The sequence below is a fragment of the Rattus norvegicus genome, chromosome 7, assembly GCF_036323735.1.
Source record: "Rattus norvegicus strain BN/NHsdMcwi chromosome 7, GRCr8, whole genome shotgun sequence".
Classification (NCBI taxonomy): Eukaryota; Metazoa; Chordata; class Mammalia; order Rodentia; family Muridae; genus Rattus; species Rattus norvegicus.
In genome coordinates this window covers 106,768,591-106,782,042 of record NC_086025.1, presented here as the reverse complement: position 1 = coordinate 106,782,042, position 13,452 = coordinate 106,768,591, and the positions used below count along the sequence as shown (strand labels likewise).

Sequence of the window (13,452 nt, the reverse complement as noted above, 5' to 3'; positions counted from 1 at the left end):
TAGAGATCAGTTCTGTGAGGTAGTTCTTATTAGTCAGTGTGGGTTGAGCTGTGCATCAAACTGGAGTGACTTACTGAATACAGCACAGTGTGTCCTGATCACTCAGGCTGGTGTGAGTGGGTGGCACCCTAGGCACCAAGGTGGCTTCCGACGTGTTTGAGACACTGCCTAGGGAGCGGGTGGCACAGGGACTGCATGGGCTGGGCTTCTAACAGGAATTGATTCATAGTTGACCTGGATGATGCTGAGCATGATGGGTAGTGCATTTTATGCAAATGTCTCCTTCATTTAAAGAGACTGGGACTTTTGCTGGACTTCATAGCTGAGATCACTTAAGACTGCTATCCTGCTGTGCACTCAGCCTTTAAGAGAGAGCAGCGTAACAACCAATGTTACTTGCTTTGGATTTCCCATGCAATCAATGTTTACACCTAATCTAATGCTAACTTTTATCTTATAGTTTTGTATTGTTGCATGCCCAGACTCAGAGTGAAATATGTATATGTTGTATGGTCATTTGCTGAAAACATCTAACAAGTCAATTACAACCCTTTTCAATAAATGTGTACCATCCGCATTAGAAACTTCATGGATAGGACTCGATGGCTTGTTTGCACTGCTCTTTGTTATCTGAGCCAGTTGGGGTCAGTTGAAGCCAGTGATTTCGTCTGTTATAAAGCTCTGTTGAAGATTTCTATGAAGTATCCCTCGTTCCTTTCCCATAAGATGCTTTCTGTGCTGTTCAATAAATACAGACCGAAAACCTTCTTTAGGAACACAGGCATATGGGACAGATCAGACTCATACATCAGACAGACTGCAGAAAAGTCAGAAATCACAAATCCCGATGACAGAAAGCATGGGACAAAGCAGAGAACTCTAACTTGACTAATCTGAGTCAATTTCCTTTCCTTAATGTGACACGGACTCATTTTGTTGATTCTAAAGATATTGTTAATGCTTTTAACTTGTGAACACAAGCATGGGTCAGTGGATGGAGAAGCAGCCATTCCTGAGGATAGCATGGTGTGCTCCTTGACTCCTTCTCCTGTGCTGTCTGATGATCCCACAGATAGGCTTTGGCTTCTACTTCCTGTGGGCAGGCCTGTCACAGGCATGAGCAGTAGATAGCAGAGCAGTGAGCCCCAGAGGGATCTGGGACTCCAACCTTACCTCAGTCCCTTAAGCAAGTCCTGACTGAATCTTCATTTTATAGAAGGAACCTTTGTGTGGAGAAGGTGAGAAAAGGCTGTACCCATCCCCAGCGCAGAAAGGACCTCTCCTTCCTGACCTTCTGGGTTGGGATGTTTATTCTGCTACCTGGTCCTATAGTGTGGGAGCTCTTCCTTTCCTTCAGCACATCTTCTTTTGTGGTCATCAGTTGTATGTGGTCCAGAGTGTCCTGACAGCAAGTGCCCGTGTTCCGTTCACAATGCTAGGTGCGTGAAGCTGCTGAGTCTCCCCACCAGCCTCCGGCCGCAGAAGGTGAAAAGCTTGCTGGGGCAGAGCATGTCCACCAAGAGTCCCTTCATCTATTCCCCAATCATCGCACACAACCGTGGAGAAGAACGCAACAAGAAAATAGGTAGGCCACAATCTGTTTCTAGCCAGTTCTCCTGCATATGCTGCATACACTTCTCTGTGCTTGTGTACATACTCTCCCGGAACTTTACTTCATGCATTGTTTTAAGCTGGCAGTTGCTCACTGATCTAATTTTTAGAAGCTTATTTCATGGAAGATGATTCATAGACGATCTAGAAGCCAAAAGAGACCTAGGGTATCACATGTTAGAGACAGGGAACATGTGTGTGTCTGTTTACTGGTTACCATCCTGTGGTCTAGTCACAGGGGCTCCACACTGGTCCTTGTCACTTCCTCCAAAGGTCACAGACATCCAGTGGTAACTAGAGTTGAACCTGTAGGCATACTCACATCATGTCTAAACCACTGCAGTATTTGTGCACTGAGCGCTTTGTTCTGAGATAGACTGTGTTGGATGGATCTGCTCCAGTGCAGGCTGTTATAAGCATCGTGGCCACCCTAAGCAGGCCAGGTAAGGCTGTGATATTTGGTAGGTGGAGCATGTGAAATACTCTTATATTTTCTTGAATGAGGGTCTTACCATGTAGCTTAGGCTTATCTCAAACTCATTATGTAGTTGAGGCTAGCTTTGGACTCTAGATCTCTCTGCCTCTTTGAGCCAGTATTATAGACATGCCTCAACATTCCTGGCTACTTAAATGGTTTTTTTTATTTTGTTTGTTTGTTTTCTTGTTTTTTTTGGGGGGGGGTGGTTTAGGATATTTTCAACTGTTGGGTACTCTCTATATGAGAACAACACATTTTCTGTCTAATATATGTAGGTAGGATACAAACCCATGAAGAATGAAGTTCAGAGTAAGGTGGATGTAAGTTCTTGAAATTGTAGGGCTGTTAAAAGCTGTCCCTGGTATTAACTAGTAACCCAGAGCAGAGCCCATGGACTTTCAGGAAGCTGGGGCAGGCATAGAGTGACCTTGTCTTGAGGTAGCAGGGTGGCCTGCCCTGGTTTGGCTCTGCCTGTTCTGCAACTGTTCACTGTGAAAATGAGAGAGGAGGAGAAGCTGATGTGTAGCTCGTTGGCAGAGTGCCCACCTAGCATTCACAGAGCTGAGGTTGGATCCCAAGCACTGATTGTTCTGTGTGTGGTCATCCACATTGGTAACCCCAGCTCTCGGGAGGAAGGCATAGGTGGGTCAGAAGTTTGAAGCCTTCCTCGGCTACACAGTGAGTTGGAGGCTAGCCTGGGCTGTATGAGAGCTTGTCTCAGAAAGCGCGTGAGATCGGTTAAGGAGGAAGTAAAGAGAGCTATGGGCTAATGTTTCAAGAGAAGGCAGCTGATACTGAGTGCCAGTGAATTCCTGCAAATGTGTGCTGAGTCTTTGGAATTCCATCTTGCTGTATGGTTTTGAAAGTCAGCCCCAAGCCAGGCATGGTGGCACATGCTTTTAGAAGTTCAGCACTTGGGGGGCAGAGATAGACAGATTTCTGAGTTCAAGGCCAGCCTGGTTTATAGAATAAGTTTCAGGACAGCCGGAGCTACACAGTGAAACCCTGTCTCTACCCACACCCCCTCCAAAGAAAGTTAGCTCCAGACATAGGTCCCTTACCACAGTTCCTTTGCTGTGGAGACAAGGACATATGGTAGTGACAGGAAGTGTCTAATCAGGGGTACTTGATAACCAGGGAGGGCAGACAGCATTTCCCACTCAGCAGGCACTATGGGGAGGGTCAGTTGTCCCTTTGCAATGCATTGGGCCCTAGTGCAACCTCTGATGGGAATGGCTCCCTTCATCTTATTGGAGGCAGAGGATGGCATTGTCCTGCACTGGCTCACTGACTTCTCAACTACCCCATGTAGCTGGACTACTTATAAACAAGAGCCTGTCTCAAAAACAAACAAAAAGCCTAGGGAGACTCTTAATCCTACCATGCACCACCTCTGTAAAGTGCAGAGCTCATGAAGCAGCTACATTGGCCCACAGACAGACACAGAGGCGGGCAAGGAGTTGGACAGTGTTCTCAGGACCCCTCTCTGACCCCCAAGGACATCTCCAAGATGCACTACATCTCTGATGCTACAGTAACTCTCTTGTTACACTTGGAGATCCACTTAGAAACATTTGAAATTTAGTCCAGAGATGTCTTCAGGCCTCCAGCGTGGACTCAGTAATCAGGATAGTTCCAGAAAGGACATTAGAAGCTATAGAATATAAATTACATTTTCCACTCAGAAGTATACATTTGGAGTTGATATGTAGCTGGTTTGTCCGAGTGCTTCCTTGGCACTCATGAGAAGTAGGGCTCACTCTCCTGTGCCTGAAAATGAGGGCGCTGGCACCTGTGGCCTCAGATCCCACAGCTGTGCAAGCTGCTGGAGTCGGTCAGCCTAGTCGCCCGACACCCTAATACAACATTGTTATCTACAAAGTTCACACCTGACAGAGCCCCCCAATTGAGTTCTTCATTCCAAACAAAGAAAACAAAACAAAACCAACAAGAACCCAAGCCAAACCAAACCAGACCAACCAACCAAACAAAAAACCTCCTAATATTTTAAGTCAGCTTTGTGACGCTGTGTTGGGCTGCATGTGATTTTAGACTCTTGGCTAGACAGTGTTTGCCTTGGTCTCTTCTGCAAATGTAGACTATTTTCATAAAAGGAAGGCTCCAACAGCTTCTTATGACTGAATCAGGGAAAGTACAGCTGAACCGGCTTCAGTGGTGTACAGCCTAGGTGGCCCATGGTGCTGTGCCATGTGCCGGGAGGCACCGTGTTTGCTTAGTGCCACCAGATTCTTACTCATCTCTGGGTAAATGGTCCCACATTTCATCTGATCCAGCACTACTCCAGCTCCTGTAATTCCCCTCTGACATTTTATCTAAACAAACGGAGGTGATGCTTTTCCTAACCAGTTCTTAAGGGAAAAAAAGCTTACCACTGATCCAGATGGCGCGCACAAAGGGCAGGATAGGAGAGGAAGCTTCCCCAGGAGAGGAAGCTGGACAGCCTAGGTGCAGGGCTGGAGCACATAGGGTGCAGAGTCTCCTGCTTTCTTTGTTTTGAGACAGGGTCTCCTGTCTTTCACTTTGGCTTCACTCTTGATGCCCTTGCTTCAGCTCCCTGTGGACTGACATTGCAGACCAGAGCCACCACACCGTCTTGGGTCTGATATCATTTGCAATAGGACTTCAGTCCTTGCAAGCTCTTGCGCTGATATCAACCGCTATCCCAGGAGCAAAGCAGTGGCCTGGACAGGCCAGGGCTGTCAGCGGCCATCTTGAGTGTTACTGTAGCCTGGCCCTGAAGCTCTTACTTCCTATTAGGTAACTTCAGATTCTGATAGTGCCACCCCGGGCTCCAGTTGTGTCATCTGCAGAGTGGGACTTTAGAACCTGACTCAGGGTTGTTCTGGATCAAGTGAGAGACTGTTTCTCAGTGGTGACTATTCAGAGGCCTTTGGGGCAGTTGTGCATGCCCCAAAGCAGGTTGTTGGAATAAATCAGGAAGGAGCATGTCTGACCAGGTTTTAGGGGGCATAGAGGTCATGCTCTGGGCCTCTTACAAGTGGCCCCCGGAGGTACAGGTGCTCAGAGAAGCACCGGTCACCACCATAGCCATTGTCACTGGTTTCCTATGGTTCATAGTTCTTAGGAACTCAGTGTGAACTGCTCATGCCCAGGCTCTGCTCTGCGGACAACAAACGGAGAATAGTAATGATGGTACCCACTCACCTTGGAGATCTTCTGTATGTATTTCGTAGATTTCCAGTGGGTTCAAGGAGACGTGTGTGAAGTCCAGCTGATGGTGTACAACCCGATGCCGTTTGAGCTCCGCGTGGAAAACATGGTACGTGCAACCAGACATTTGGCCTAATTATCACCGAAAACACCTTTTTGCTTAGTGTTGGGCATGTGCATCCACTGACATCTACTTGATTTTACTTCCGGTTAGGTAAGGTCTCTGAACATTCTGTGTGCAGAGACCATGCTTTGTCACGTCATGTCTTTGCTTGGGACTCATATACAAACAAGCCTTCCATTTATGGACACGATGATCTTAATTGATTGAATATAGAGACTTGAAATAATCATCTGGAGATCAGGGCTCAAAGTCTAGTACAGGCCACTGTTTAGTAAGAAAAGAATGTTTGCAGTGCATGGCTCTGACCTATCCCCTTGGTGGTCACTCACTTTGTAGTCAGTCAAGCCACTCAGAACAGCTCACCAACTTGTGTGGTCAGAGGAGATGTATGACCTCGTCGTGTGGGCCTCAGGCTAGGCCCCTGTTCCAGTGTTCTATGATCCTCCTTGAGCTCTTTTCCTCTCAGGTGTGCACGGGTGCAGTGCACGGGTGCGTGTGCACATTTGCTATGGCTCCTCCTTGCGGTCTTCTTCTCTCAGGTGTGCGCGGGTGTGTGTGCACATTTGCATGATGTTGGGGATCTTCCCTGTTGCTCTTTCACCTCGATTTTATTTGTTTTTGGTTTTTAGAGACAGGGTTTCTCTGCAGCCCTGGCTGTCCTAGAACTCACTCTGTAGACCAGGCTGGTCTTGAACTCAGAGATCCACCTGCCTCTGCCTCCCAAGTGCTAGGATTAAAGGTGTGGGTCACCACTGCCCGGCCACCTTAAATTTTTGAGGCAGGATCTCCCAGTCAAATCCAGAGCTTGCTAATGTGGTGAGTCTTACCAGCCAGCTTGCTCCAGGGATCCCTTCTGCTCCTTGTGAGCTGGAGTTAAAGGTTTGTTTTCACACTCACCTGACATTTATGTGGGTTCTGGGGATCCAAACTCTGGTCTTCTTTCTTGCTTGATGAACTCATCATCTGCTGAGTTCTCTGCCCTGCCCTCGGTGAGAATCTGTTGCTGCTGTCTGAGGGCTGCCGCTGCTCTCCATATATTCTTTCTTTTTTCTTTTGTCTTTGAGACAGAGTCTCACTACGTAACTGACTGGCCTTGAACTCCTAGCACTACACCTGCCTCTACCTTCCAAGTGCTGAGATTCAAGGCATGTTTAGTATGCCTGGCTAATTTAAAAGACAAATCTTTAAAAGTAGTTTTCATTATTTTCATGATAAGCACATTAAAAATATATGCTTATTGTAAAAGATTAAGAGTAAAACATTTTAAGTTAAAGGTCTGCTTGGAGATAGTTCTCCCCTTGGGGACAGAAACTTAAATAATTACGAAGCATTTTAGGCATAAACTCTCATATATTCACCACCTGCCCTGAAGATGTATTAGCAGCTGCCATTTGGCTCTAGTTAACTTAAACCTAAGCTGAGTGTCCATGTATTTTGCTTAGGGACAACAGCCGTATAATGGGCTTTTCTTCTACTCTCACCCATGGCATCTGTGCATACCTCACATACATCATCGAATCCACCAGATTGCCTTTGTTTCTGGTGTTCTCTGTGGACAGAGATGGGAAAGGACGTGCAAATGTGTGCACACATATACCTGTTTTCATTTCTCTGTGCACACATATACATGTGCATAAGTACAAACCCTCTGGTGGTTCACACCTCGGCTATCCCAGCCTGTTCCCCGGAGTCCCCCACCCCTGCCTCCCTCCTTTTGATGTTGGCATGCTTCCTTCTATTGTGAGCAATGCTCACAGAGTCTGTGCACTCACTCCTGGTCAATGTATCTAAAATAGCTCCTACCGATTTGACTACTGTCCTGAGGAGAGCCTTATCACTTGGGAGAATCTGGAAATTCTTTCTCCATTGAGGTCCTCTTTGTTTAGTAGCTGCCATGAAATCTTGCACAACATCTTGGAATTTACTCCAAGATGTTTATGGTCTTTGTTAATGCTATTTCCTTCCTTTTGCTTTTCAGGGTGTTTTTTCCTAGCTCATGTTGATGCTTGTGTTGTTGAAACGTCCTTCTGGCCTTTGCCTCTTTGCTGACCATACTTGCTTATTCAGGGTTCAGCATGGATTCCAAGGGGTGGCAACGATGAGACGTTGCCTTTGTGAACAGTTGTCCCTGTCACACTGACTGGGACCTCCTAAGGACTGATGTCTCTGTGCTATGGCCCGCCCAGAGCAGCTCCTTGAGGCTCAGGACTTGTGGTTCACTAGCAAGCTCGGTGACCATTGAGATGAACAAATAAGTCACAGATGCCCTGGTGCGAAGCCAACTTCTGAGACTTCCCACACTCTCTTTTTCTTTTGTGTGTGAGACACGATATTTATTTACTTTTCTTTGGGTCTGTATTCTCATTTGACGAAATAGCAAAGCAAGGGATCAGATGACAATAGTGGGCCTAGCCTCAGCGGGGCTTTTGCTTGCCGCTCTCCTGTCCGGATCACACCAGTCTCCCTTGAAGTTCTCTGAGGGGTTTTGAAAAGCTGCCGGACTTTTCATTCCCACGGTTTCTGCAGTGAGTGCCACGGAGCTCAATAAGAGGTGGCTGTCCAGCCTGAGTCTGGCCTGTGCCTCCTCACAGTGCTCCTTCACTTCCTGCAGGGGCTTCTCACCAGCGGAGTGGAGTTCGAGTCTCTTCCTGCAGCACTCTCCCTTCCTGCGGAATCTGGTTTGTACCCGGTGACACTGGTCGGGGTCCCACAGACTACAGGGATGATCACTGTGAATGGTAAGGAGAGTTCCTCTGTGGTTTCTGCATCACTGATGCAGATCACCGGAGCTGGTCACCTCACCCATGATCCTAACCAGCTAAATGACAATGAGATGATGGCACTTATATCCAAAGTGAGATGATAGAAAAAAGTTGGTTTTGCTGTGTGCTGGGTACCTGATGTGCTGCTGTGGGGACAAAGTCCTGTGCCTTGGCTGCTCTAGTTTGCCTCGCCTCATCTTTGCTTTTCTCCTTTGGGACAGCATGGACTCAGCCTCTTTCACTGCCACCAAATCCACTTCAGAGCCACTGTGCCCCCTTCAGAGCTTTGTATGTCCGTGAAGACTCTACCATCCACCTCTGCAGTGGTTTCTCGATGCCCTGCATTCTCTATGCAAATCTTGATACTTATCAAAACTCTTGTCACCATGATCAAGAGCAGTTCTATTCTGGCTGAAACTGGGCCTACTGTTTAGTCTTTTCCTAATCTTGTACAGAGATCAGCCTTGGCATGGTGCCTCCTCCCTGGTCTGGTTCAGTCTTGGTTTCTGCATGCTGTATGCTGGCTTCCTCCCTCTGTTATCCTATCCCTTCTTCCCTGCCCTCCCTGACCCTGCTCCTCCTTTCTTCTCAGTTTGCATGATGTATGCGTGTGTATGGGTAGCACATATGCCGTGGCGTGCATGTGGAAGTCAGATGATGATATTGACTTTATGTATGTTCTGGATTAAACTCAGGCTCCTGGCTTGCATGGTAAGCACTTTACCTGCCAAGCCATTTCCCTGGACTCTTCCTGGAGTCTTCACTCCACCTTTGTTTTTTTCTCCCTTTTCTCTTCTTGCTTCATAACCCTACCAAGCAGGGACCTCCTCCTGCCTTTAGTCATGTCATGCATGCTTCTGGTCCTCCCATAGGGACAGCCCCCACTGCTTGCTATCTCCTTGGAGGTCCTGTGAACTCTTCATGTATACTATGCCACACCAAGACCCTACCTCTTCTCCCTGAAGTAGCCTTTCTCTTAAAGGCTCCCATCTTAGTGAAGTGTCTTTGTGCACCATTTACCCTAACCAGCTCCCAGACCTCACTGATAATACTATACAATGTAGTCAGTCTCTCTGTCTCTGTCTCTGTCTGTCTCTGTCTGTCTCTGTCTGTCTCTCTGTCTCTCTCTGTCTCTGTCTCTCTGTCTGTCTCTGTCTCTGTCTCTATCTGTCTCTCTGTCTCTGTCTGTCTCTCTCTGTCTCTCTGTCTGTCTGTCTCTCTGTCTCTCTCTGTCTCTGTCTCTGTCTCTCTGTCTGTCTCTGTCTCTGTCTGTCTGTCTCTCTGTCTCTCTCTGTCTCTGTCTCTGTCTGTCTGTCTCTCGGTCTCTCTCTGTCTCTGTCTGTCTCTGTCTGTCTGTCTCTCTCTCCCAGTTATTTTATTGGGTTCTTATCTCTACTGTCCTTCTCTATCCCAATCCTTTCCAACACTAGGTAGGCAGGAAAGGTCAGAGGGGTAAGGGGATGTAGACCCCTTTAGATACTTCCCGATGATTAGGGCTGTCAAGTTGCTTGGGGTAAGTCTAATCTTCATCTTCTGAATATCCAATTTCTTCTTCTCCTGTCTTTGCTCAGAACCACTTGGCAAACATTAACCAGGAGCAGCAGGGGGAGCAGCAGGGGGAGCAGCAGGGGGAGCAGCAGGGGGAGCAGCAGGGGGAGCAGCAGGGGAGCAGCAGGGGGAGCAGTAGCTGCCACAGGCCTTCTTGGGGACTCTCCCATTTATACCCTCTCCGAGTCCCCAAAGTTTCAAATATAAGCTGTCTGCAACTGGCAAAAATCATGCCCCTCCTAGAGCACGAGGCAATCATAGTTACTGGCTATGAACAATCTGAAGCAGCCCTTTATCTCACACCTAGGATTAAAACAAAAACATATTCGCATAACACAACTGGGTCTTTAAAGAAACCAAAATTCTCACTACAATACGAGAGCTGCTATTTCCTGCTGCCTACATGGTTAGTTTCATGTCATGGTTCTCTCACAGTGTTTAATCACAGAGCACAAGGACTGGCCATTTCTGTCTTCAGCCTACTTGCTGATGGGCCCACCTCCCATGCCAAGGCCCTCATCAGTCTTGTTTTAAGGTATATTCCTGAGCCTGGAACACCTTCACCCAGTGTCCTTATATTCCCTCTTGGAAAGACTTGTGTGTCACAGGGTTCCCGATGGTACCCATAGTACACCAGTCATCTGAACCTTACTTACATGGATTTGTCTTTAAGGGCACCTGAGCCTCAATCAGTTCTCAGGGCAAGCATTCTTCTAGCCTGTCATCTTGATTTGGTCCCTGTGATGTTCCCATGACACTCGGTATATCTTAGTTTCCATGACATCAGGTGTGGCTTCTTTCTTCTTTCTTGCCTTAACTATTGCTCAGCAGCATATGTGCTGTCTGGGAAAGTTGTCGCCTGCTGGACAGTTAAATGCTATCCCAGCAAGTGCTGAGATGGATGGAGATGTGAGAACTAGGGGATGCTGGGGACCCAGCAGGGAGGCCTGCCTTAGTAGGTGGCCCTGATCTTAGAAGGTCCACCAGGAGTAGACAATTGGAACCAATGTCTAGATGGGCTCCAGGCAGAGAGAGCAGCTTTTCCAGTCTTGAGACTGGCATTTCTGGGGTGTGGTGGTTAGATGGAGGTAGCCAGGGTGGGGTAGACAGTAATGCGGCAGGAAGGAGATGGGCATCATGGAGGCCTTGGGAATCATCCTGAAGCTAGTTGGGGCTAGCTGCTATGTTTGGACAGAGGGGAAGCTTGCCAGACAGGCTTCAGAGCTACCTGACCACAGGCTGTGGGGTAGATCTTAAAAGACCTAGCATCTGTCCTCAGAGTCCAGGTAGGAAAGACACAGGCAGAGTTGTGGCTGTGAATGGGGAGGGGAAGGCACGAGTAGATGGGCCAGGCACAAGACAGAAGCTACTGTAGCTCAGTGAGTGTGAGAGTCTGGGGGCGGAGGGCCGGGGTTAGTGCCTACTTTTGGTGATCCTTAGTTGCCTGGGTGGCCTAGATCATCTGGACCTGCACTAAACATTGTCCCCAGACTAGAGTTCATGTGGCTATGGTTTTAGCATTGGCTATGTCTGAAGCAAAGGAAAATGACTGATTGTAATTAAGAATTATAAAATAACAAATGCTTAATAGACAAAATCATATCAGGTTCCATACAGAAGAAAGCATGGGATATTAGTGCCCAAGGGAGCTTCTGGGAAGAAATTAAACACCATAGACAGACTTTGAGAGGCTCTGAGTGGGAAGGAAGCAAGTGGCTACTGGGTCAAAGGGGGCGTCTCTGTCAGGGATTGGTGTGGTTGCTATGTCAGGGAGGGGCGTGGCTTCAGTGTCGGGACGGGTGCAGATGCTCTGCCTGGGAGGGGCGTGGCTGCTGTATCAGAGGGAGTATGGCTGCTTTGATAGATGGCTGTGGTTGTGTTAGAGAGTGGGTGTGGCTATGCAAGGGAGTGGGTGTGGCTGTGTTAGAGAGTGGGTGTGGCTATGCAAGAGAGTGGGTGTGGCTGTGTTAGAGTGGGTGTGGCTGGAGTGGAGGAATTGCCTTTTGCTGCTCCACAAACAGAATGAGTGATGCCCACTGGGAAGGAGAATGGCTCCTCCTTAGGGAGTAACTTTCTTGTCCCTCTGGGATGTAATACTCAAGTCTAGGCTTCTAGCTCCCGGCCATCACCTACATTTGTTACAAAGCAAGTACTGTTTACAGAATCACCTTTTAAAATCTCAAAAAGCCATTTTAAAGCTTTGCTTAAACAATTTCAAGTGCTTATCTTTCTCCTTGCGAGGACCCTGTGCTGATCTTAAATTGTGGTCCTCGCACCCGTGTGGTCGAGCTGCCGCATCATGAAGCAGCTGTAATGACAATAATTGGCTCTTGAACCTTCGTCTCTCAACAGAGGGTTCTAAAGTAGTTTTCAGATGCTCATTAAGTCACATTATGCCTGGGAGAGGAATATTAGCATCGCTATCATGTTAGAGATGCTAAACCTGAAAGGTATATTAGAAAAGAGCAGAGATGGAAACTGCTGAGCCGTGAGGACTGGGAGTACTTAGGGCCCTTTACAAGGACACTTTGTCTAGGCCTGGCCAACCTTGGGAAACAGGGCACAGTGTCCTCTGCTTCATTTTGTCCAAGGACAGCCAGGGTCTTTGGGGTACAGTGAGCAGTAGGGAACATGGGTGAGGGAGGAGGGGGATTTTAGTGTTTTCTTTGTGGCCTTTAGTAGGGGCCAAGCCTCGTCAGGAGGCACGAAACCATCTGTATTGCAGGCTACCACACCACAGTCTTTGGGGTCTTCAGCGACTGTCTTCTGGACAACCTCCCAGGACTGAAAACGAGCGGCTCCACCGTGGAAGTCATCCCTGCCTTGCCAAGACTGCAGATCAGCACATCGTTGCCCAGGTAGGGGCCGGAGGGCACAGGGGTCAGTGGCTGGAAGCAGTCGACCTTAGGACACTCTTTGGCTATACATTTCTGAAAACAGCACAAACGGTTGGGGTTCATCTGGTTTGGGTAAGGCAGGAAACAGCAGAGGGACCTTAAGAGACCAGAGAGTTAATATATTCTCTGAAAATATGTAAGAGCCCAGTTGAAGCCTTTCTCACCAGAGCAAAGGTACAGTTAGCCGTTAGAATCAGAACCACAAGAACCAGTTTAGGTTTTATGACCATTTAAGAAAAACTCGTGGGGCCTCGAGAAATGGCTCAGTGGGTAGGGTGCTTGCTGCACAAACACAAGGACCTGAGTTTGGACCCCCAGCACCAATGTAAACCTGGTGGCCTGCAACACCAGAGATGGCAGGATCCTGGGTGTTCACTGTCAACCTAGTGAGATGGCAAGTTCCATATTCACTGAGAGCCCTACCAAAAAAAGTGTGCTGCTGTAGAGGAAGACACCTGATGTTGACCTCTGACCTACACACACACACACACACACACACACACACACACACACACACACACACACACACGGGGGAGGGGGTAGATTGGAGGTTCTTATGACTTTAAAACATGATTTTCTCTCTCTCTCTCTCTCTCTCTCTCTCTCTGTCTCTGTCTCTTTCCTTCCTCCTTCCTTCTTTTCTTTCTTTCTTTCTTTCTTTCTTTCTTTCTTTCTTTCTCACAAAGTTTTTCTCTTTGTTCGTTTTTAGCATTTTATGGAAACATTAAAGGGAGTAAGCCTAGGTGGCCAGAACAGCTAGCTGTTTAGGGCTTTATGATCTTGCCTTGCTTTGCAGTGTCTTAGCCAGCCTGTTTTTTAAAAAACTACATTCTTGGGTTG

At 47.7% G+C, this 13,452-nt stretch overlaps 1 protein-coding gene across 12 annotated transcripts in view; it reads left to right on the top strand.

The window, feature by feature from the left end:
- Trappc9 (trafficking protein particle complex subunit 9) overlaps positions 1-13,452 on the top strand; it is a 477,026-nt gene that overhangs the window by 105,322 nt on the left and 358,252 nt on the right. For all 12 annotated transcript variants that reach the window (XM_063263588.1, XM_063263579.1, NM_001034156.2 and 9 more), the window contains 4 exons: positions 1,440-1,585; positions 5,305-5,390; positions 8,017-8,143; positions 12,441-12,573. In XM_063263588.1, coding sequence (XP_063119658.1) covers positions 1,440-1,585; positions 5,305-5,390; positions 8,017-8,143; positions 12,441-12,573 — 492 coding nt within the window. The remainder of the gene's footprint in view (positions 1-1,439; positions 1,586-5,304; positions 5,391-8,016; positions 8,144-12,440; positions 12,574-13,452) is intronic.